The 25527-nt window shown below is 42.4% G+C and overlaps 1 protein-coding gene across 5 annotated transcripts in view; it reads right to left on the reverse strand.

Moving 5' to 3' along the window:
* The window catches only part of LOC308113737 (ankyrin repeat and SAM domain-containing protein 1A), a gene marked incomplete at its 3' end in the record, with an annotated part of 73518 nt that overhangs the window by 6750 nt on the left and 41241 nt on the right, over positions 1–25527 (reverse strand). For 4 of the 5 annotated variants that reach the window (XM_080470188.1, XM_080470184.1, XM_080470185.1 and 1 more), the window contains 6 exons: positions 17145–17214; positions 13275–13387; positions 2875–2973; positions 1542–1688; positions 384–491; positions 6–176 (listed from right to left, as the gene is read on the reverse strand). In XM_080470188.1, the coding sequence (XP_080326314.1) occupies positions 6–176; positions 384–491; positions 1542–1688; positions 2875–2973; positions 13275–13387; positions 17145–17214 (708 nt within the window). Of the gene's footprint in view, positions 1–5; positions 177–383; positions 492–1541; positions 1689–2874; positions 2974–13274; positions 13388–17144; positions 17215–18776; positions 18827–25527 lie in introns of those variants that run through there. The other variant, XM_080470187.1, reaches the window with a different exon arrangement.

Genomic DNA, 25527 nt, shown 5'->3' on the forward strand with positions numbered 1-25527 from the left:
CATACGTGAGGCCTGTGTCGTTCACTGCGATGCTTTTGGGAGGCGTCGTAGTCGCTGTCCGCCACTTTTTTCCGGCCTGGTTCTCCTGCAGGCAGCAGAGGGTCCATCGAGCGGCCGGTGTAGGGCTCCATCTGACTGAGCGGAGACGAGCTCTGGGAACCAGGCAGGTCTTGGCACTGCTGACAGCAAATCAGAGATGTTGACATCTCTCTGTATAAATAAAACTGATGAAGTAAACATGCTTTGTACCAATTGAAATTAATGAACGCTTAAAACTAATGACATGAGTAATAGAAGTCTGTGAAAGGTAAACTTGGATAGGTGAACACAGTGTAGATCTGCTTGTGTGTGTATGTGTGTGTGTGTGTGTCGTGTGTCCTCACCCTAATTTGAGACAATCGAGGAGGTTTGACTGGAGGCTCCTCATATGGCCTCTCTGCTAAGGAAGCAATGATGCGTTTCCTGTGACCGAGTAGGGAAATTTTCAACACCTGAAGAAAAGAAAGAAGACATTATGTGTTTAAAAAAAAAAAAAAGGGGCGATACTTCAGGAAACACTAGGAATCAAGACTTCTGTCTCAAGAACCTGTTATAAAAGAAAAGATAAATACATTTAAAGAGCGGCTGTGGATTTTACTTTCTGCCAGTTGATGTTGTTTTTGTCACAAAGGTGACCTGGTATTATTTTGTATTCCTCCCAATGCTTCATTACCACTTTACTGACATAAACGCGGCTATAATTCATCATGAATTGCAGATTTGTGCTGTGCAATGCAGCCGATTTTCATTCCAGTGTGATACTGAGTGTTTGATATTGCGGGGACAGATTTTTCAACTCCCGATGCCCTTCACGGACTTAAATATACTGATATATTAACACTTTGTTCAAAAGTTCAATGTTTTAAGAGAATTGGATTAAGAAAATTGTTTATTTTGGTAGACACAGACTCTCTTATTGACATTCTGCATGTTCTAAAAGTAGCATTGTTCCTGTTTCCAGAGGTGAAAAAGTTCCACGTGTGATTGTTTACCACTATCATCAACATGCATCACAGCGCTCACCATCGGGCATGTATGCATTCATAGGTCACGTTACTATGACAGGCAGAAGAAGAAGTAGATTCAGTCCATCAACAAAGAATAAGTAGTGATGAAAATACTGGCGTTCATTACATGATGAAAAAAAATGTATCTATAGATTTTAAATATCTTTTAACACATCCCAAAATATGTTCAACACACTTCTGGTGTTTAAATTCCATTCTTTAGTAGATCTAAATGTAAACAAGTTTATTTGTCCTCATTAAACATCAAACGGCATTTTAACATCTTTTTCACGCTTTCTTCAGCCAGTCGATGTGACGTTCCAATATCAAAACTATTCACGTATCTACCAACAAAGTTTTTGTTTACAGTTTCCACCCAAACTGAAGCCAGACTGTCAAGCTCGCTCCTCGTCCCACATTTTCTCTCACAAACTTGAGGAACCAATTTCACCCTCCAGTAACTTCCCGCCGTCCTTGTGTGTCGCTGTGACTCACATTGACGATCTCCAGCTCCCACAGGTTTTTCACACAGTCCAGAGAGTGGTAGCCACTGGCCAGGAAGTTGTGCAGGTACTCATGCAGGCCCAGATTCTCCAGCCAGGAGGACAGAGAGCTGCTGCCGTCACAGCCCAGCGCCTTCACCTGTGTGGGGAGACTTTTTTTATTCACAGACACTTTGCGGCACAATGGCCATTAAATCAATTCCTATAAGGGAATCTGTTTACTTCCCCTTCTACATATAACTGTACATGACTAAAACAGGCCTGCAGAAAACGTCCGTTATGTGACTAACTAAACATCCTAACACAGTGGAAACTCTTCAGTGGCGCGTTCAACCGGGGAAATGGTGTAAAAATAAGATAAGTCACACAGAGTCAAGTAAGATGCTTTTTCAAAAATTGATCCTGAATCCTGGTTACAGCGGATCCTTTAAGGCCTGCCTGTGTTCAAACACGCTTGTTTCAACTGTATGGCTTGTCTACCAACTTCTGCTGCATTTGAAAGAGGCTCTATGTACAATTTAGGTCACGCTTCTTCTGTACTTCAGGTGGCAGTACAGACGTGTATCCTTCGCTGTTGCATTTTCCCCTTTTTTTCTTTGTTGTAAATTGCAGTGATCCAGATTGGGTCCGGTGGGCAAATGTAAACTGATATTAACATAAGATTACACCTGAAACTAACAACTTCAGCCATTGTTGCGTGTAATATTCCTACCTGCTGGTTGTTTAAGCGACTCAATCTACCATCTTGTGGTCCAAACTTGTACTACAAAACTGAGCTTGTAATTTTCTCTCATTCTGCTTGTTCTTTAAGGTTATATTGATCTGACATTAACATTCTTTTATTTTAAATATATTCTACATTTAATGATCAGCAAATGTATTTGAATTAAATGTAACTGGACACATTTAAAACATATGAGGAAAGAGGATTTGTGCTCTGGCTGGTTTAAGGGCCTAAAAGCAAAAAAGAAAGAAAACACCACTTATTTTTAACTAGTGTGCCATATATTTAGATCCTCTTTTGAATATGAACTATCATTTTACTGAAGTCCCACATAACTCATTCTCTGATTGGTGGTGTGGATCACATTTCTGTTCCACAAAAGAAAATAGGCCGCAGATGTTTATATTTACTTTTCAAAAGCGAAGAAAAGCATCTTGTCATTTGCAAAAAAATTTAAGTCAGGTTCTGCCTTGAATATCCTCAAGTGGGAAGAGTTAAGATGAATAACAATAAAGTCCAAAAATATCATCCGACTGCTGATTGCAATCAAATTGCCACTGGGAATAAATCCAGTTGCGGAATCTGGCTATTGATTTATCACCTTTGGTAATGAACGTGCTGCGTGCAAGATCTTCTTTCTGTGACTCGGATCTGTGATTCCAATCTCCCTCAAGTCCTGGTCCTCCATTACGTTACTCCCCTGCAGAATCAAAATAGAAAAGATCATCGTCAATCGTTGCATGACATTTTAAAAACGTGTGTCCTTCAGAAGCTTTAAGATTAATCAGTCAGAACTTATCCTGCAACGAGGCTTAAATGCTTAATCTCACAGTTAGAGGCATATGGAGTTGATTGAAATCATGGATGAAACCTGAAATCCTCAAAAGAGAAGAGCATGTGTAAGCAGAGTAAATATTGATCCCAAGCATGCTGCCATTGCAGAAAAGGGTCAGTTACACTCCTGAGATCTTCCCAAGAAAGCAGCCGACAGACTGTTGTAAGAGAGGGCGGCATCGATAAGCCCTTAAATGAGAGTGAGTGTGTGTGTGTGTGTGTGTGTGTGTGTGTGTGTGTGTGTGTGTGTGTGTGTGTGTGTGTGTGTGTGGGGTCCGACAGGGATGCAGTGAATGATGGTCAAAACAGTCTTTGGTTACACACAATATCACCTTTGAGACTGTGTGGCAGGTAATGGATAATGGAGAAAGCAGCGATAAATCAATGTCAGGGTTGCAGAGTGGTCAGCGATATGAGATGGAGGAGTGGAAAACTAGAGCGTCGATAGCCGACTGTAGCCCGTGGCTGCAGGGGAAAAATCAAAACATCTCACCATACGGGAGGAAAATCTCTATTTCTGCCCTGCACATCACTCATGTTCGCATCTTGTTGGCTGATTTCACGCTCCGAAACAGCTCGTACATAGCAATACTACTTCAGAATCACCAGTAGGAGGTTGGCGAGAGCTGCTGGTTCCAGCTTGTTATCCATGGGTAATAAATGCAAGCGGTGCTGCTTTGACGGGCGGGGTCAGCAACTAAATCTCATCTGTGTGAGTATCATAATGCTTCATGGGAACTGCTGCCTCAGGAACAAATTGTGACGGCTCAGGGTCCGTGGGGCTGACTCGTCAATATGAATCCTATGGCTTCCACTTCTGCGCAAACACAACACAAACACACAAAGTGTTAATGGGACAGAGGAGAAGCCATCGTTTGGACAGGTTGTTTTTTTTATGAAGTTGCAGATGTGAGGGGGAAAGGCTGAAGGCGGGAGTGAGCGGTAATCTGTGTAATGCTCCCCGTAGATTCATAATGTCCCTCACAATTTTGCAGAGGAAGACAACGACAAAAAAGTTTGATCTAAATGATCCTGTATGTTACACGAGAAGGTAACGTCTGTAGGAAGAAAAAATAAGAAAGCATACTTAACTGATCAAGAGATTTGCTCAGGGAGCCACAGTGGCGACCCGTCAGCAGTGGGATGAAAATTACTATGCTAAGTCTTGTACATGTTGATATTTAAGATTACTTATTCAATTTATATCCTATCATATTTGCTATTCAACTTTCGTTTCTAGTTATTCTGTGTTTTCTATTCTATGTGGAGCAATGCTTAACGGAATTCCCCTCTGGGATTAAAAATGTATTTATCTATTTGATTCAAACTTCCGATTCCAAGTAAACTTCATAACCTCGAGGCCACCGCTGATTTCTTTGTTTGACAGTGAGACAACAAAAAGTTAGAAAGGAAGACAAAAACCACCACCTTCTTGGGAAAGTTGGTTTGCTTATAATCACAGTAGCGGCTACTACTCACATTTGCCAAGTAAAGAAAAGCCTGATTGTTACAGTTGCTCGTTTCTGCTTTTAAAAAGTATTGAAGTTAAAGTAATGTGTGTCACCATTCACTGTTTGGGTAATGTATTCTTGCCTCACATCCCAGGTTTGACTCCAGTTTTGAGGGCCTTTTTAGTGTATAGTCTGCATGTGAAGTCTGAATGGGAGTGATTGATCGTCCCTCAGTCCCCGTGATGGACTGGTGACCTTGTACGCTGCCTTCACTCTTTATTCAGACTGATTATTGGATTGTTGCTGTGACACACTACCTGACCTGTCAGCGTTATGCGAGTCAGTCTAACGACTTCTCTGCTAATAAATCTGAAGTCACATTAACTAGTCGGAAGTGAAATACTGGCGCACACTTGTCATTTTGCTGAGGGTAATTAGACAAAATTAAAATCTGCTCTTTCCCAAGTGCAGATGCTGAACCGAATAAGAGAGGGTAACGTTCTGCAGCGATGAAGAACTTGAACCCGTTAAGGATAATGCCTAATATATTGTGTTATTGACAAAGAAAGTACACTAAATATGACTCCTTATACTCATCGGTTGTATGCCAAAAAGTATAGAAATGGGAATAAACGATTGTCTATGTTGATTAATACAACTGCTTCTTTTTTTCTCTATATTTCTTTCAATTCAACATTGATATTTGAGGAGGAAATAAGCACAAGTTACAATATAAGGTCACTTGTTTTGACAGTTTAATGTGACACGTTTTTTTCATGTTGCTGTCAGAAAGACAAAATATTTGCTAAAAGTAAAGCTAAAAGTAATGAGCAGGAAAGAGAGAGACAGCAGCTCCACAACTTTTTTCATGTCTGACAAACGCTTCAGTAATAATAACTGCGTTACTGATGCCAGTAGTGTGATAATAAGGCGTCACTTTTATGAACGCTGCATTTAACGCAACCCACCGCGATGCATCATGTCACACTCTCCCAATACTGCACACTAAACTGACAACTTAAAGCATATTATCTCTGAGCAGCATCGCGCTGATCGCTGCCTCTCCAGCCGAGGACTGAAACTATTCGGGGAGCTGGATGGATAATGGTGCTTTCACAGTGCATGGATCATCGCATTACTGTCCCACTGGAGATTAACTGATAAATGGCTCTGTAGGGGGAAATACAGCTCTAACACACTGGCTCAACACTCTGCATCCATTTCCTGGGTTATTGTCTGCATTTTTCTCCTGGTAAGTAGAAATGTCTCAGTGAGGCTTCTTTGTTTCTCTTGTGTTGCCTCCTGCATTTTCATGTAGTGAGCCGGCATCCTTCATACCTGGGTGTGTCTTTAAAGTTCAGTTTGTTGGAGGTTTAGGATGATGTTTATGATACTTGACACGAGAAGGAATTTGAAATTAACATCGGATCTTCATCAGAGCAGACACTATAATGTTGTTACACAAATAAAGTAATCATGTTAACAGAATAAAAGGTCGTCTGGGTTCAGTGGTTTAGTGGGAGACGGCTGAAACGACCGGCTTGTTAATCAACTGGTCGATTTACTGAAATCAATCGCCAACCATTTCAATATCGATTAACTGCTAACTACCTAATGCACTGACAAAAGGCCTATCTTTTTTTCTGTTTCGTATCCCTGTATAGGGTAAGACCCAATGAATCGACGTTTTAATTTTGAGTCTATTGGCTGAATGCAGATTAAATTCCTTATGACTCAACTGGCACACGAGGGTGTTTACTAAATTTGCAACCAATACAAATGCATATGCAGCTTTGGAACACACACACGGGGAATAGATAAATGTTTGAACTGGCAGGATTTGTCACACACACACACATCTAGTAGGACTTCCTTTTGGAAAAGGTAATACACTCTGAAACATGCCCGTGTCACAATGAAACTATTTCTCCCCCAAAAAACATGAACCTATGGAAATAGAACAAATTGCATTAAGTGCAGAAAGAGGCTGAAGACAGTAACAGAAGTGACACATGGAACAAACGGGGGCTCTTTTGCTTGACGAGAAAACATTACTCTATATATTTATTTACTGATTCATTTATCTATCAAAATCAGTTGAGGTGAAAAAAAGTTGTTTCCTCTACCAAATAGGGAGATGTGATTGATTTGGATTATTTCATTACAAAACCCTTAACTAATTAGATTGTCCACAAATTTCTTCTCATGAAAACATTTGGGGGAGATCTATCCACTATTAACAATTATTGAATATTTTGAATTTTCAAACAAATATGCAGCTATTGGGATGTTGAAATTTCAAATATAAAAATTTTCAAGGGTTCAAAATGACATTTTGATCCTCTTGAATGACAAAATTGAAATAACTGGTTCATATAGTTCCACCCGTTACACCCCACGGTGGTAAATCTTGTGCAATCTAGGGACTTCAGAAGGAGAAAAACGCCCGATAAGCACCCAGGTTAATAAAAATTTCATTGTCTTCATTATAAATATTAGATTCACCTCTGCTGTGTCCTGACAAGACATTTATCCCCATTCAAAGACCTTCCAAACACAAACAGAGTGATGCGGTGGCGATACCTCTGTGGGGAATTATCTGGTCCCACTTTTTCTCCATCACAGACTCGACGGGTGTAAAAGAGCGAGACTACATTTGTTGGGACAAAACCAACGTCAGCACAACAACGCATCTCGAGTAGTTTAGGCTAGGTGGTTTTGTGTCTCTGCTTGTGCAGCCCATCCGTCTCTGTTATCCCCCCGTCGTCTCATTAAAATGCTGGCCCTGCTCGGCCTACCCAGAAAACAGCCGCAGCGGTCCCTCTGGTGTGAAGCCACTCTGAATTCAGGCCGTCGCTCGGGGGCAGAGATCACTCTCTCCAACCATTCAACACAGTGAAGCAACAGTGCCGGACATCACTGTTTGTCCTCCTAAACTAGCTGTCTTCACAGCAACCGCGATGCATGCATTGTTTGCATAAATGCACAATCCATCACTGTGGCACAGCAGGAAAATCAATTAATCCATTCCCAATCCTTGAGCCACTAATGAATGGAGCCATTACTGGATTTTCCAGGAGGGCTTGATTGCAATGGCTCACTGCAGCTTTACCACTTTGCTGAAAATAGGGAAAAGTTGTAAAAATTAAAACACAGTTGAAGAACAACAGATGATGTTTGCCTAAACGTTGAGCAACTTTTATTTGCAACCAAGGTCTTTCTGGAGAAATGAACGCCTCTGAGAAGCTCTGAGTCACCTCCGCTGACTTGAATCCGAAAGTAAATTTGTTCTCCTTCAGCTGGCCATATCAAAGCTGGCGTGGGACAGAGAGATGCCCTGCAGGAGGATGTCCCTGAGACGGTTGTCTCGAATACAAACCAAGTTGGTCGACACTGTCGCAGTTGATGATGAAGCCACCAGAAGCTTTACTAAGAAGCAAGTGAAAAGAGGGAAGGGAGCGTTTTCATTCCGTGAACTTGTCAGCGCCGGAGCCAGCGGAGAACGGCACGGCTGCACAGAGCTTGTTTCGTGGGGACGTTTGCGTCCAGAGTCGATAAAAAGCATCTAATTGGTTTCAGAAGAGGCTTGTCTCTGCCACGCAGCTTGAACACAATACAATCACTGCTGTTATTGATCCACTTCTGGAGCGAGCCGGCAGGGTAGACAGAGACCACAGTGGGCTGAGTGGCAAAGTAAACACTGTTTAATTTGTGATCTCACTGCGCACCGACTACAGCAGCCTTGCACCTAATGGTTTATCTTTTCTTTACTATCTACATTAAGATTAAAAGTCAGGTTTTACCAGACTAGCACAAGTCAGGATTTTGTTTCTGCTTCTCAATTGATGCAGAATTTTACATTTGATGATAAGATATGCCTGATCTGTACAGATGTTATGGCACCGTTAGAGCCAATAATTAGACTCTACTCAACCATAACTAGCTATGAACAAGTATATGTGAAACATTTTGATGGTTGAGTTTCACTGAATCCGTTCAGTGATTAGGCACAATGATGTCCTGCCTACATATCTGGGTTACACAATTTAGTACAAATGTATCATTATTGCGAAATCGACATCATGTATATCTCAAAAGAGACTGAACTGGAATAAATTGTGTTTCCATGCACTGTGCATTCATTCTCTTCATATTCAAAATGAAAGAAAAGTGATATTAATTGTGATTAATTCACAACAATTGAGTGATTAACTAATTAAAAAACGTTTAATTATTTAACATCTGGTGGCCAACAGGGCAGAAGTCAGAAACACAAATATCCAGAAATGAGAAAAACCAAGAAAGTCAACAAAGTGCTCCACTCCCGAAATGTTCCTCGTATGAATTGCTGAAAGCATCATCATATGTTCACTCTCATGGAGCTCCAGTACATATTCAGACTTAAATCAATTAAGCACTCAATGACGCCTGGCCTCCTATTGTACAATGCACACACATTCAACACAATTAAAGATGTTTAGCAAGCACAAGGTGACTCGGAGGGTAATGCTCATTTCCAATTGAGGCCGAATTGTGACTCCTGAAAGGTCGTCGTTTGCTGTGAGAAGGACACGCTGTTTAAAGGTTACTGCTTTTTACTAAATCCTCCAGCGATTTTAAGAAAGCCAGGTGGTCTGTAAGCTGCGTTTAAAGATAGAAATATCACCAGCTCTCTGCTTTGGGAAAAAAAGACGAGAAAAAAGTGGGCTCAAAGCTTGAGGAAGAAGAGTGTGAAAGACTAAAAGACAGTAGGAAGATTAAACCCTGAGAGTAACTTCAGAGGCTTCAACACAGACTTAAGCACGAGTGTTGATTACACCGGGTGGGAAGGAGAAGGCAGATAAGTGGATGAATACTCTATTCTGGGGTTATGTAAAGTAGACTAAAAGATTGTTCACGTGAGTATCATCGTGCCGGGGAATTAGTCAGCCAGCATTGCTTCTCGCGTGCATTTCCATGGCAAGAGGTGCTCACATCGCATTTATTCTCATATCTATTCTGAGAGAACTTTCTGGCATCGTAATGCCATTTATCATACGGAAGGAGTCTGGCTACAGCAAATCAAAGAGGACAAATCAAATTTTCTCATTTATAATAATTTAGTCAAATTAAAACTTAATGACTAAAATCATCAGACAATCAACAGCGACCTTCATTTGGCAGGGCGTAAACATAATGCTGTTACAGCGGTAACTTCTCACAGACGGGCTCCAAACTTCAGGGGAAGGCAACACAATGGAAACTCAATAAAGCATCACTAAAGTGTTGAACAGGTGGCTATGATTTGTCGATTAAAGCAAACTGCTGGATGCATCCATCCATCCATCCATCCATCCATCTTCTACGGCCCTATGATCCCACAGTAGCTGACACTGTTCACTGGACGTCCCAGCTGTAATGACAATCGGCCAATGTTCCAATCATTGTCATTACTGCAAATGGGCTGAACACACGCAGAACCAACTAATACAAATTTCTATCAGTCTTGTTGTAGTCGAGTTGATGGTTTAATTGATGAAAATTAAACGAGGAACATAACGGATTTTCCAATAGAAAGTTGTATAATTCTCCCATTTTGTTCCCGTGTCCCGGTCTGGTGAAAACTGTTTGCTCTTCCCCAACCCGTTATCTCCTCTTCCTGTGACCTATGCCCTCTTAGGGGACGTTTACACGATGCTCCCGGCAGCCACGGCAGTCCCGTTTGCCTGAAACGTAGTGCGCCGTGGGATTTGGGGGAATTCTGAGGAAGGCGTGGCACGTTCTTCACGTTCTGTCAAGGCTTTCTACGGATGAAATGTGGACCATTTTGAAAGCGTGTTTATGCCTCAAAGGGCCACCAAAAGTAAAGGCAATCATTGTACCCTGAGACTTTTGCTGGGTGCATACACACCTCTTGATTTCTTTTTCGGTGGCAGAGCTTATAGAAGGTGTTCTGTCGTTGATTGCTCAGACTCGAATGAAACTCCCCTCCGGGCCCGGCTTCCTCCCAGACCGTGCGCGCCGTGGCAGACCGGAGTAGAACGTCAAGCGATTGAACGTGATGAAACGGCGACCATACACCGTAACTACGCGGTGAGAACCGTGACGAAGCGGCGCGACGTGATAAAACGCGAAGCAACCGTGAGAGAACGCGCACGAAACGTCACTTCCTGTAAGCCTCCCGTCCCACTACGGACCGCCTCCAAGTTCTATTACGACCAATTACGTGCTGCCACGTGACGTTCATCCCGTTTTGCTACGGGCTACTAAGTTTCTCATCCGCGCCGTGGCCGCCGTGGGAAATGTTTTGACAGTTTAAAAAATCTGGCACAGCGCCCACGGCAATCACGACCTGTTACGTTCCCCCGTCCCCCTGCGTTGTCTCACGTCCATCCCGTTTTAGCCACGGTGGCCTGAAACGGGGCTGCCGTGAACATAGTGGAAACGTACCCTATTTTGCATACTGTACCCAACTACTGCCACCAGATGTCCAAATCATGCAACAATGAAATAAATAAACTGAATAACCTGCCAACAAGAAGTGTAAATGACTCCTACACTAGCCATGTTCCAACTTAATCAAAGAGCAATACAAAAGAATCATCATGAATATTCTGGAAACCAACTTAAACAGATATGGTTTGTAGCAAAACAGCAGATTATCTGGGAAAATCCCACACCATCCCCATGACACAAAGGCGACATAGAAAACCTGGGATTCCACCTTTTCAATCAGTGCATATCCTCTACACTCTAGTAAACACATGCCTCTGACTGTCATTAACTGTTTTTCTCTATTTTAATAATAGAATCTGTGTAAATATTTAATGAAAGAAGCCATTCGATTCTGGGTGAACGTTTTATCGTTCAAAGCAGACAAAGGGACGTTTGTTGTATCACAGAAATGCCTCTGAGATCACAGATACATCGATACTCAGGATAACAGCTTATTTTTAAAGTTAAGGTTTTTTTTTTTTTTCATTTCCAGAGGAAATATTATCTGACCAAATCAGAAAGTTCATTTCAAAGATCCTCAAATTATTGATTCCTTATCAATCTGGCAATTTGTGCTTCAAACACAGATTTTCAGCAGAAATCTTGGCGATGCCATGTCACGTTTTCACCAGCACAGATTATTAAAATCCTTCTAAAAGAAACTACTAATTTAAAATGACTTTTGCGTACTGGTGTGGCAGAACACAGTAAAGATTTCCTATTTGATACCCTCCAAATGCTGAAAGAAATCACCTACATCTTCCTTTTCTATCCTTACAGAGCTTTTATTTTTTTTCAAAGAACAAAGTAACCTTAATAGATCAAAACAAACCGATCTCTAATGTGTACTGATAAGATGATAAATAGGGAGGTTCATTCGCTTGAGTTTGATAATGTGTCTAAAACATAAAACATTAACAAGATACATAATTGAATTGCTCTGTTATCTGATCCCTTCTGTTTTTACCAGTTCAAACATTTATGATTTTGTAATGATTTATAAAGTATTTGTTAATTGAAAAGCTTTAAAGGTTTGTTGTTGTTATATTATTGTGTATATGCAACCCTTTTTGTGTTCATGTTACCAGGCTTTGGTCCAAAGCTGGAGAAGAAATAAGAGAAGTTTGTTATGTAGTCTGATTATTTTGAGCTTGGGATGAAAAAGCATGCTGGACAGCTGTTATATGTATATTCTGCAAAGTCACTACCACAACAAAACAGTTTGCTGGAATAAATGCAACACAATGCCTGTTGTTTTATTGCAAAAGGATTGTAGATCATTTAGACAAGGTCTTTTAGTGGGATGAAAACCTGCTACCAACAAATCTCTTTATGTGTTGAATAGAAGGTGCATGAAGAACCTTATCCTGGCACAGAGTATAGTTGTGCCCCTGCTAACCTGCCCAACAGTTCGGCCCACAAACTGTGTCCCTTATTCTCTCCTCTATCAGTACTCATTAAGCTGCAGAGCCAACCTGGAGTGCAACTGCGGCCGGTGAGCATCATGAACTTCTCTGTTTGGCAACAGCACCTCGTTGCTCACCGAGATCTGGCCGAGCTTTTTTGGCAACCAGTACTCTGACTGTGTGTGTGTGTGTGTGTGTGTGTGTGTGTGTGTGTGTGTGTGTGTGGCTCCACGACCTCTCGAGTTGAAAACAAACTGGGGATGTAGATTGTACCTCATTTGATCACACACAGCCTCTGTGATGACATTGAAATTAAGTATTTGACATTGGATCGACTCCAGCTGCTCATGGTGGAGCTCCAGCAAACATCAATAGATGCTCTGCTTAAAAGCCTGTAAAATCAACAGGAGGAAAAGCTATGACACTGATTCAAGTACTGAATAATGTGAATGCTTTGACGAGATGTGATTCAATTGTAAAATTGAGTAATGGGGGTGAATCCACTCACAGTAAAGGTTTCCCAAATTAATATCTTGTTACTGCTGAAACCCAAGTCGTTACGGGATTATAGCTAATTGAACATCAGATGAAACTAATGAGATCATCTCACTTTTAATCGAGGGTAACATCAGCTGGGATGATAATCATGTGAAGTGGGAGTACGTGGAAAAAAAATGTCTTTCTTAAAGTGAAAAAGACAGAAACAGACATGAATAATAGAATTAAATTGTAGACCTAGCCTATAAAGGACAGCCTGAACCAAAACCAAAACAAAAGAAAACAGGAAGTAACATCAAAGAGGGAACCATAATAAAACAGGAGTTGGAAAAACTCACCATGTAGTGCAGGTCATCGAACCCATTCAGGAGAAGTTTGCTCTCGTACTGCGGCAGCCCCACGTGCTCCAGCCAATCCCCCACGGGCTGGTCCAGCAGCCGGCCTGCAGCACCTGCCGACAGGGGGAAGCGCTTCAGGAGGGAGAAACCTTTCAGCCGGTAGCAGCGGCACTCCGAGGAGGAGACGTGGCACTGCCACATCATTCTCGGCCAGCACAGCCGAGCGCACCAGCAACAGGACGGCGGGGGAGACAGTGTCCTCCGGGCACAGGGCGTCGGCTCCCGCGGGACAGCGGGGGCCGAACCACACTCGCACAGAATGAACTTAACTACCCCCGACTGGAGGGGCGAGGAGCGGATTATATGAGCTGGAAGATTACCAGCTAATGTTCACAAGATACATGGGAAGGAAATGCACAAAGAAAAACATTGAAAATAGTCTCAAGCTACTATTGCAAGTGTGAAAAAGTTGTGTTCAATATCAAGACTTGATTTATTTATGGTCCAGGTTTTTGTTCTTTTCCCACCAAAGTTCAGAGAAGAAGCAGAGTCCATAACTTTCCTTCTTCAGTGATGTGATTGAGGTGCTTTATCAAGCCAAGGAGCAAAGTTATCCCATCAGTTAATTAGTGAATTTATCCATCAACGATTCACACATTCAGGCTACTTCAGGTGCAACCCTCCACAGGCTGCCCACCCACGAATCCACACGAGACATCACTGAATTCTTATGCAAAGTGAAAGCAGAAGGAGTGAAGCAAATCCTCTGACACGACTGTAATAAATTGAGATTGATCGCACACCAACGCCACACTGACAACTGTCGGCAGCAGCAGCAGCAGCAGCCTCACCTGTGCAAAGTCAGACAAATGCCTCTATCGCTGTAAACACCTCACAGACACGAGTGAAACAAAGAAGAAAAACACAGCTATAGCCTTTTTTTTTTAATTCAATGTCTGATTCAATCTGACAACTGCCTCCCAAACACACTAATCTTTCTACTTCCAGGACAAACTCACATGAAGGAAGCTAACAACTTAGAACACTAAACATATCAAGGAGCTCAAATAAAACAGCACATTTTAAGAGTTTCTTTCTTTCTTTTTATCATCTGCTCAACCTGCTACAGAGCCAGTCTCATTCCAGATGCGATTCCCACATTAAAAGTCCATTTCAGTCACTCCTCATAAGCTTGGGAAATATGTCAGGCAGGGAGGGAAGAAGAAAAAAAAGAAGAAAAGTCCAGTTACGAATCCAATCAGCAACTTCAAAGCGTGCAGTTAGTGAAAGCTTGCTCCCCAAATGAACTCTTCAGCTGACAAGAGAGCGCCAAGATTCTTTTTTCTTTTTTTTTCTTTTTTGAGGTGTGGTCAAGCCCATCTGCAGTCACTTTCTATAAAGACTTTGTCTCATCTGCTCCGGGCTAAAGAGCAGACCACCTAATCCGAAGCAGCGTCCTTCATGTCATTGTCCTGCCTGTTCACAATCCTGCTGCCTGCAATTCCTCTCCCCTCCCTTCCTCACTGGCTCGCTCTCTTTTTCTCTCCCCTCATTGCATACATTTCTCCACTCCCCCCACTCTCTCTCTCTCTCTCTCTCTCTCTCTCTCTCTCTCTCTCTGAAACACTGCAGGTGGCTGCTCTTTGTCAGTGTGAGCTACCATTTCAGCGACAGACCCCCAATCCCTCATTTCTTCCATTTGCAGCATCTGTATCTCTCTCGTTTGGTTTCCTGCACGTCCGTCAATCTGATGCAGAAGTTAATAAGTGAAAGTGCTGAAATTACAAGGGACTGCTGGCACAGAGCCAATCAAATACCGGCAAACGCTGGACTAAATCACAGAGATGAGGAGGGGGGGTAAGAGAGTGATGTGGCTTCTCATATGTGTATCAAACGGAGAGCCGGTTCCCTGATGGCTTCCTGACAGCGGCTTCATCGAACCCGAGCTGTGGGTTCGGTGGCTTAAAGGTTGCGAGTCGCAAAAGAGTGGATTCAGACCTGTGGTAACTTCAGCCCGGACAGATCCAGCCTGTGACGGAGCGCCAACTACTTGACTGCAGTAGTGTCAGCTTTCCTCAAGTCTCCAAAGCGAAATGAGCTCAGCCCCTGACATACGTTGTGGTTAATATTTTAACAGCTCACTCCAGTGCAGGCCATAACAAACAAGGGAGATGGAATAATAAGACAAGTCAGTGCGGATAAAGACCCGAGAATCCGACGCACTGTTAAATATATTGATAGGCAGCAATGGCAGGGCATAAACGTAAGGTGAATATTGAATAATGCGCGAGAGGAAGTCTGATGGGAAGGAGTCAATTGTTTGGGTTACAGCAGAGTCTTGCTGCACCATCCATCAACGCTGACGACAGGCGTTTGAGGAGCCAAAAGAAAAACAGGAAAGCAGGTGCAGAATTCTTAACATCACTGCCGACACCTCACGTAATGAAGAGTCTCCCAGGCACTCGGGTCTTTTAAATGAATAAGTGAAGATGCCGGCACCTTCTGATGTCGGGTGTAGAGAGAAGTGCTTGGTTTGCATCGAGACAGCATCTAAAGACTCAGGCGATAAACAGAGAGGACTTCCTGTCTAAGCTTTACAACACAGACTGACAAAAGCTACTTAAAAGCATCATCTTGGATATCTTTCTTTATCGGTCCAATAAAACAGCCCAAGTGTCTCCCTGGATTATCCTTCTGCAGCCAATTCTCTATTCACCATCATATGATTCCTATACTGACCATGAATTCCAGGCAATATTTAACTTGCTTTGAAGCACTAAACATACTCTTTCAAAGCGTAAAGCAAAATGTCAACCCTTATATTCCTATCTTGTGTTCACTGGCAGGATTTGGCATGCATGTTTCTCATAACCACAGCTCCTAGAACATTTAAGGACATCCATAAAATAATGATAATGCCTCTTGTGTAGACTAGATCCCTGCAAAGGCTTTCTGTCTGTCGTTGTCGTATCTGCATCTATCGAGCATCTCTATGGCCTTGGGTTGGAGAACATCTCTCAATAGGTTTGGTATATTTGACATAAGCAAATTTGTCAATAATGATCTTATAGTTTTTACTATATTATCAATAAAGTTCAAAAGTATAAATTTTTGAAGACCCTGGTGAAACAAGACAAGAAGTATCTAAAATAAAGTGTGGGAGCATGAGCTTGAACCACAACGCATCATCCCACTGCTCCCCCACAACCAAGTAGTCGTTTTTGGTTGGACTTGGTAATGGTTTCCACTTCACAACATATTATTGTTAACATCTTTTGGGATCCATGGGCAATACGACTCCCAGCTTGGGCTCAGTTAGCTGCATTTGACTCGAAACATCGAGTTAGTTTTTATATACAGTCTGAAACTGTTGTACTGGTTATCCTCGAAGCTTATTTTGTTATTTTAAATAGCCTCTACTATACTAAGTGTTTTTTGTTTTTTTTTAAGATTTCCAAAAACATTCCCCTCCCCATCGTCTACGTCTTCCCTATTACGGCAACCCGCCTCTACCAGTGGGTCTTCTCCTTTCTGCGATAGTAGATAGACAGAGTTCCAGGTCCTGCATGAGTCACACGCTTAAATTAACAGAGACTGGTTGAGGCTTTCAGGGGATTGCAGGTAAAGTATTGCAGTCTTAAAATCTCTGACTGAAGTCAAATAGGCAAACGAGTTAACGGCTTAAAACCTAAAGACCCGACTGTGTGATTTACGCGGAGACTAATGTTGCAGCAGCAGTGACTAAATTTGCCATCAAACTTTCAGCTTTTCTTGAGAATTGTTCTTTCATTTGAATCTGTAAACCCGAACATAACAGATTCCTGAAGTAAATAGTAAAAAACAAAACAAAACAAAACAATGAGACGTTACCTGGTGTAGCATATTGCTGATCTCTGGAAAAGTCGATGCCTGCTCCAATCAGTGTCATGATCTTCTCGATCTGAGGACGGGAACAGAGGACAGAGATAAGAGACTGGAGGAGTCGCCGCAGTTCACCCTCCACCCTCCACCAGCAAACACACTGACAAATGCCCCCCCATGCTTGAAACAGACGTCACAGTCATCCTGCAGAGGTTAATGACAGCATATTTCAATAAGAGGAGAGACAAGCACCGTGGCTTTATGAGGATAGAAATATGTTGAAGGGTATCTTAATGGTTAATTACTTGTGAGTCTGATTTATGGCCTCAATATGATTTTTGAGCCTTGTTTTTGTTTTTGTGTCGTAGATGAGGAGTGACTGGTGCTTGGCTTGAGGTGCTGCCTGCAGTCGAAAGAATCCAGCTTTATCCAGTCTTACAGCCGGACACTTTGTCTCACAGCCGCGCCCCTCCAGGGGTCGCCACAGAGGATCACCTGCATCGTGTTCGTGATCAGCATGTTTGTTTTTTGTTTTACACCAGATCACGATGCGACCCTCACCATTTATTCAGGACACCTTTTGTTAACTGCTGGTAAAGTAACTCAAGTTATGGCAATCAAGCCATTTTAACACATCAAGTCCAAGAGAAAAAAAAAAAACACGGTTTGCTCCAATAACAGTCACAATCGTTTTAAGGCAACCCAGGTTCTTTTGATAAAAACATTTCTTTAGTTGCATAAAAAAAAGAAGTTAAATGCGCAGAGAGACTGAAAAGAAAGAGCTGAAAAGACCCCAGGTACTGACGTTTTCTTGCGATACTTTCATGCATCACTACAAAATGCATGTGGACATGGACATGCATGTCTTTTTCAAGCACATCCACAGACATCCACGCATGCACACATAAAGACTCGTACAAACAGAACTACTTGCATCTCTTTCAAGAAACATTTATGAGGGAGTTGAAGCAGCAGTGAGCCGCGGCGCTGCAATATTACACCTGTCACATAACAGAAACATGACTCTCCCTTTCAGACAGCCCGGGGCTGAATATGCACGGACAGTGTGAGTGAATTAAATAAAGAAGGGAGAGATTAGAAATGCTCTTGTCAGTCCAGCTTGTCCTGAGGATGAGGCCACATGAACAAAGTGGAGTGAAGAGGAATCTTTATTGTGCTTTGTTGGACATATTTTACATCGAAGTGACTGTTCTGGCTTCTGCTCAAAAGGCCCCCAGACAGGTTTTATGTTCCGATTACTATAATTATATAAGGCAATAAAGTGCCATCAGGAGCCCAAATATAACATTTGTTCATCATCGATCAGCATGTGGATGTTTAGTTGTAAAATTGTTTGTAATTGGAAGGAAAATGTTTGACTGAGGGAGAGAGAGAAATTTAACCTTGAGAAAGGACGGCTCTGCTTCGGTGTGCCGCTCTCAAACTGGACACCGAAACATGAGTGAGGCTGCTCGACTTGCTTGGAAAAAAGAAATGAATAACCATTGAGATTATGTCATTTCCAAATGGTTTGTAAAGCCTGAAAGGATCCCATCCATTTCTACAAAGAACTCCCCGGAAGAGGACAGAGTCAAACCCCAAAAGGACCAGGAGGTATTCATATGAAGATGGCCGTCTTACGCTGTCAAAGGAATTAGATCGTCGCTGTTTTGTGGCGGGAGAAGTCGTTGGTTTCTGCTGGGAGAGAATTCAGAATTTTGTGTTTTGTCTTCCTTTCATGTGATAGCTACCCTCTGCCAGGTATTTCAGTAGTTATCCTTCCAAAGACTCACTACGCAGGTGAATTAAACATTAGAGTATAAGTAAGAAGTGGGAAACTGAAGATTTGTTTCTATGGATACAATTCTGGAGTTGAAGATTATGGGGAGAAAATTTAACAGAAAAATTGCACTCTTTATAGGCTTCTCATGTTATGTGCAACATGTTATGTTCATGTTCCACTTTTGAGTAGTAACATTATCCTCAATAGTATTAATAAGTATTTTTTTATTAATTGATTTCTTTTTGGATTATCAAAATGCCAGAAAGTTGTGCAAAATGTCAACCAATGCTTCCCAAAGCCAATAAATATGTGTCTATTAGTTTATTGAGTACTGAAAAAAGAAATTCCTGTTAACGAGCTGTCACAGCAACTCTATGTTAACCACACAGGAAAACTACCTAATTTCTGCTGGCAGAAGGAAACAAGGATGAAGCACGAGACAAAGGGAATTTTGCTGATCACATTATTTTTACAATCCCTGCACCTGATGTAACTTCTCCACACTGTTGATGAAACTCCTGCGTATTGACCAGATGTTAAATTAGTCCCACAAGTAATCTTTGCCTCTGCCCAGAGTGGCACATTTGCCATATTATTCATCTAAGAGGAGTGTTAATGAAGAACAGGCAACCTCTCAGTCCTACCCTAAGCAAAAGCAAAAAAAAAAAAAAAAAAAAAAAGCATGACTCAGCAGTATTAGATGGCCACTGTTTGTACAAAACAGTCTCTGCATGCATCAAGACTTGAGTCATTCATTCAAGACAGTAAAACTGGATTCAATTGGACATATTCTTATTTTATTTCAGTAGTGTCTTTTTCTCTGTCAGCATTTGAAAAAGCAAATCAAAGTATCTCCTCCTAGTTTTGTTTTCACAGGAACTCTTCTAATACCTAATTCACTCTGACATCCAATTCACTGAATTTCCAATGGGTTAAAAATGTGTGTTTGAAGAGTAACCATCAAAAGAAATATGAAAAAAAAAAAGCCATATGAAGTCCTATCAAGTTACTGGATCCGGGCAGATGATGTTTTACAGTCGTCCAGTTCTCGTAATGAAGATGAATGTCTGTTTGGCTGCTCCATTTTGACGAGGGGGCCACACAGCCAGTCTTTGCCACTCTGCACTGTATACTTTTGTTTATTTTTTCAGGCCAAAAGCCCTTTCAGCCTAAACCGGGATTCAAACCTGTGTCCTGACACTCAAAGTCAAAATGTAAGCCAACGCATATGACATATTTTTAGTATTCTGCAGAAAGAAGTCGATTAAAAAGCTGCACATGAGCGCTTCATGAGTTTTACCTGTAAAATCACACCCACTCAAACGCAATGTGGTCCAGTTAATTAGGACAAGGCAGAGCTATTGTCTCATAAAGTGACCAGCGATCTGCACAGGGGGGGATAACGCTTCTGACAGTGGCATCACTCGTCCAGCAACGAGCAGAAGGGGGGGCAATAAGGGGCAGAGATCTTGCTCCGACATGCAATCGAGCTGTCAAGTTTATTTCTGTTGCTCTCAGGAGATAAGACGTGTCAGTGTGCTTTCAAACGACGTTGCCGAGGTTGTAATACTTTGCCCCTGGATTGTAGCATATGGAACGACCTCAGGACGCCTCTCCGTGCGCCCCAACGTGCTGCAGACAGGAGGGAAGAGCTGAAAATAACCGGTTACATTTCCAACAGAGTCAGACTGTAAGTAAGCCGCAATCTTTTTTGTTTGAATAAAATGCAAGTCTGCATATGGAGAACAAAACCCACACAGCTGCACTCCATCGACTTGCCCTGTATAATGGAAGAGGGAATACTAGCCGCTCCAATGAGATTGAGAAGCAGCTACCGTGAAATACAGGTGTGATATAGTGCAGGGGCTGGGTAAATATATCCTTATCAGGGGATAGGCACCGCTGATTTCTTCAAGGTAATTCACCTCCAAAACAAGACAAAAAAGCCTCTGAATTTCATGGACAGAGACTAAGACACTCAGCGCCGTGAGAATTAATAGAAAAGCGAGCATGGGATGTGTTTTTGTGCCACAGAATCGAATCAATACGAGTGCTGAAATGGAGAGGCGTCCATTGTTAAGAGCGGCAGGGAGACACAATGAGCGGGGTCAGAAGTCACCGGCGAGGTGGAGGTCGACAGCTGAAGAGCTAGCGGTGAGGAGAGATGGTCAGCGTGAGATTAAAGGCACATGAAACCACTTTGAAATGCTTCTCACAGCGGGTCTGCTACTCCTGGACGACTGGGCAGAACAGCAAGACCGGGATTGGAAAAACAACAACAAACTGTCTTTTTGTTTTTAACCGCCCCAAACAATACCCAACTGAAGATAAGACCAAGTGGTGCTGGGTGAGCTAAAGGATGCCTGGCACAGCATGTCCAGGCTGAAACAAAAGGCTGCTGCAGGGGGAGTGCGCCCAGACCTCTGGCCCCAAATGGGCGAGCTGGCACCAACACAAGGCTTGGATGAAAACTGTGGACTTATGAATGGCATCAAGGGGAACACAAAACACACCAGCGTTTGTAGCAGGTGCCAACATCTCAATGCCACAGTGGGACAAAGCTCCGTCAGCATTACCGTCGACATCCGCCTGAAATAGCCCAATGTCATATGCTGACATTATTTAGAAACACAGCAGCAGCTTCCTCAAAACTACAAGAAAAAAATAAGCAAATGAATTTATCCGCTAACCTGCACATTAACAGGTTAACGTGCTGAAAATGGTCGTCTTAAATATTAAAAGACAGGTGCTACCGGAGAATCAGGGACGATTTTGATGATGCAGACCACTTCAGAGCTCACATAATAAACACAAATATATAAATAGTATAGTAGTAACAGATAGTCTGGTTTTGACTCTTTGCTTTGAGGAAACTTTTCCAACTTTACAGTCAAAGCAAGAGATTGTTGCTTTGAGCCTTAAAATAACAGCATATTGTTGGGTAATAAACACAAGGCAGATTCATAGAATATAATAAGATTTTATATCAAACTTTGAGACACTTTGAGCTTTAAACTCTGTAAATAGATTTTCAAACAGATTTCATCATGTCTGATTACTTGGAAGGATTTTAGGATGTGTCCTATAAAGGCTTAACACATTCCCGAAGGTCTAATATCTCTACGTGTTTTTCAAAAAGCTGGAAAAAAAAAAGCACAACAAAGAAACATTTTTCTTCCTTCCAGAGGACTGCAGTAAGACTTTAAGTGGTAGCTACATGTCTCAGCGCCCCCCCCCCCCCCCCCCCCCCCCCCCCCCCCCCCCGTGGTGCTCCTGTGTTCTCCTCCTGGTGGGGATTAGAGAATAGATTTCCCCTGCCGGCTGCACCGGGTCTTTGACACACACCCACAGTTTTTGGTTTGATCTCAGCAGGTTAAATACACAACAGTTCTCCCAAGTAAACAGAAAGGCCACGCTTAACAAATGCCAAACACTACAACAAACCTACAATTAGCTTATGAACGGGTAATGAACCGTTTCCCAAAAAACGAAAGGGATCAACGTTTTTAAAAAGTACACCTAAAAAAAATGGGCAAAACAAGAAGCACAAGTTTTTCCTGTTCTACTGCTTTGCAAATAAAACCACTTTATCTATGCAAAACAGCCAAAGAGGCTTTACATTTTACAAGAAGTATATTATCCATAAAATGGCTTGAAAGCATTAATTATTCTTTCATTCAATTCATTCATAGCAGGTAGACAAGAATAATGAGCATCAGGCAGAGCTGCTGCCTGTAAGTGAATCAATACTCACAAAAGCTGGTTTCATAGTGGCTATTGGATCTGTGGAGCTCAAATCGAAAATGAAGTTAAGAGGGGAGAAGAGGGGAAGTAGACAGCGGGCCTCTCCTTCTGTCTCCGTCTACAGCACTCTGCCTCCTTTTCTCTCCTCCCATCTGTGGAGCTCAGAGCGCTGGCCCACACAATGTGCCCCCTGGATTGTCATCTTCAGTGCGATTGTATGGACCAAGACCAGCGCTGCATTAGCATGCGCTTTACACACCAGCACACACACGCAGGCAACAAACACACACACGCACACGCACACACACACACACACCCGAGAGCTCCTTAAATGGAGAGAGGCATAGGCCAAGACCTCATGCAAGTCAAATCTGCTTGTCTTGAAACCAGAAGCGGAGCATCCAAGGGTGTATAGAGCTCAAAAGGAGAGGGGAGAAAGAGAAAGCCAGATACAGAAAAGGGGGGAAAAAGAGAAGGGGGTGAGAACTGGAATATTTAGCAAACCGGATTAAAATAAGAAAAAGATGTCTTGAGAAAGGGAGTTCGTGCATGGATCGGAGGCTGCGTCGGGTGATGTTCTGAGACCCGTCAGCCACATTCTGTCACAGAGTAGCCAGTTGTGACCGGCAGGGTGGCTGCAACGGGAGGAGTGACGGTGAAGCCGAACTGTGCAGATGGACAGAGAAGGCCGAAAGAACAAACCGAGCAGAGAGATTTCAATTTCCAGAGGACACTCCCAACATCATTAAAGAGAGTGCAAGTGCTATGCTACGCCCAATCAAACTTTAACCACTTTCCTCCCCCCCCAACACACACACACACACACACACACACACACACACACACACACACACACACACACACACACACACACACACACACACACACACACACACACACACACACACACACACACACACACACACACACACACACACACACACACACACACACACACACACACACACACACACACACACACACACACACACACACACACACACCTAATTTCATATGCACTTTACGTCGGGGGTTTGAATATTTCCATTTCAAGCAAATGGAGGCATATTCCCCGAATAAGGAAATAGAGAAGAAAAGATTCGTGGCTCGTGGCTTTTGCTTTGAGCACACAACTCCCAGACATCTGAATCGCTACTCATGTGAGAGGAAATAGCCTCCCAAGTTCATTCACATTAAGAGAGGCTCTGAAGTTGGACGGGAACAAAAAAAAAAAAAAAAAAAAAACTTTCAAAAGAAATATCTGTTTCAGGAATCTTGAATGCACACTAAGGCCTGTGATAAACAGCAGTATCTACTGAATGAAAAATATCCACTCTCATTTACATGTTGTCCAATGGTACCACAACAGGGCAACTGTCACACCGGAGAAGGGAGATTTAACCACAGCAAGCAGGTTTTTCAAAGCACTCCTTTAGAGGCACAAAGCCTGGATTTTGTACATTTCTGCTCAAGGCTGGTACATTTTAAATTCATTCTCACTGACAAGCACGAATATAAGATCTTGCTGGTCTGATTGACAGTCTGCTTCCCACCCAAAAACAGTGGCCTGTATATGTAGCGGCAGGGAACGTTATGAGAAACCTGCACATATATGTGAGGCATCGGAGGCAGGACTCATGGATAACAGCCTTCTTTTGGGGCACAAATGTATTTTATTCTGCAGTAACACTGATACCCAGAGAGAGAGAGAGAGAAGAAAAAAATCAGATATTTTCAAGGTCAATAGTGTTGTTATTCTAACTCCAAAACAATTTCATTGTGTAGCACTGGCTGGAAAGTAAATAAAATGCATTCCCGTGGGATGAATGAATAATTAAGAATCAACTGCAGTGCAATCTGCCAGCAGCCTACTTAAAGACTTCAAAGAAGCCTTTAGGCACTCGGATGAACTTAAAACTGCCCAGTTCCCTCAGTAACATACGCTTATGTGGTGCATACAGGAAATGAGGCCATTGCCTGAAGTGCGGCTCCACTTCATTGATAAGATTTCTTTGGGTTGGAAGCCGATGGTGCGACCTGCTCTGCAGCATCATGGGGGGTCTTGCTGGTGCACGAGGACAGCGATACGTTCTGTTGAAGCTCCTCCTCTACGAGCATGTAGCATTACCCACCAGGTCGCTTTTCATGTTCGCTTTGTTTACTCCGTCTGTGCTGAAGCACCCGGGGAGAAGACACCAGAGCAGAGACGCTCCAGGTAGATTTAAAGCTGCTGAGGATATCTGGGAATTTTTTTGTAAACAAGCATTGGCATGGCCGTCTTAATCCAGTCAAATACTCAGTGGGCACATCTGTCAGGTACAGTCTGAGGAGGGGAAAAGGTGTTCATTAAACTGGATAATTACACCGTACGATGACCTAACAGAAGCCAGAGACTTTGAAAGGAGGGATTAAACAGCTCAAGCACACAAATCCTGCCGAGTGAGGACGTCATCTAATGATTTTTCAGTAAAAGTCAATTCTTTTGCATGTGTACGCTTTTAAATACGGGCCTAAGATGCACTAAAGATTTGGGATATTCACAGAGAAGCTGATGCATGCATTTGTTTCCAGTCCCGATTACTGCAAAGCTCTGCTTTCTTCCCCTCAAAAATACTATCCCCGATCTCACATTACTCCAGAAATCACCTGTATGCATCTATTGACCAGAAGGAAAGTTCACATTACACTGGCTTCATGTGTGTTTCAGGGTCTTTTTTTTAATCTGTCTTGTAATTAATTTGTGTATGTGAGATTTACTGATGTAGTTTTATTTACCGTTTTTAAAAACATTTTTAAACATGCTGTACTCTCTTCTACCACATCGGTTTGACGTTTCTTATATTTTTGAATCACATTCTTCATGAT

This window comes from Lipophrys pholis, assembly GCF_963383615.2.
Source record: "Lipophrys pholis genome assembly, chromosome: 8".
NCBI lineage: Eukaryota > Metazoa > Chordata > Actinopteri > Blenniiformes > Blenniidae > Lipophrys > Lipophrys pholis.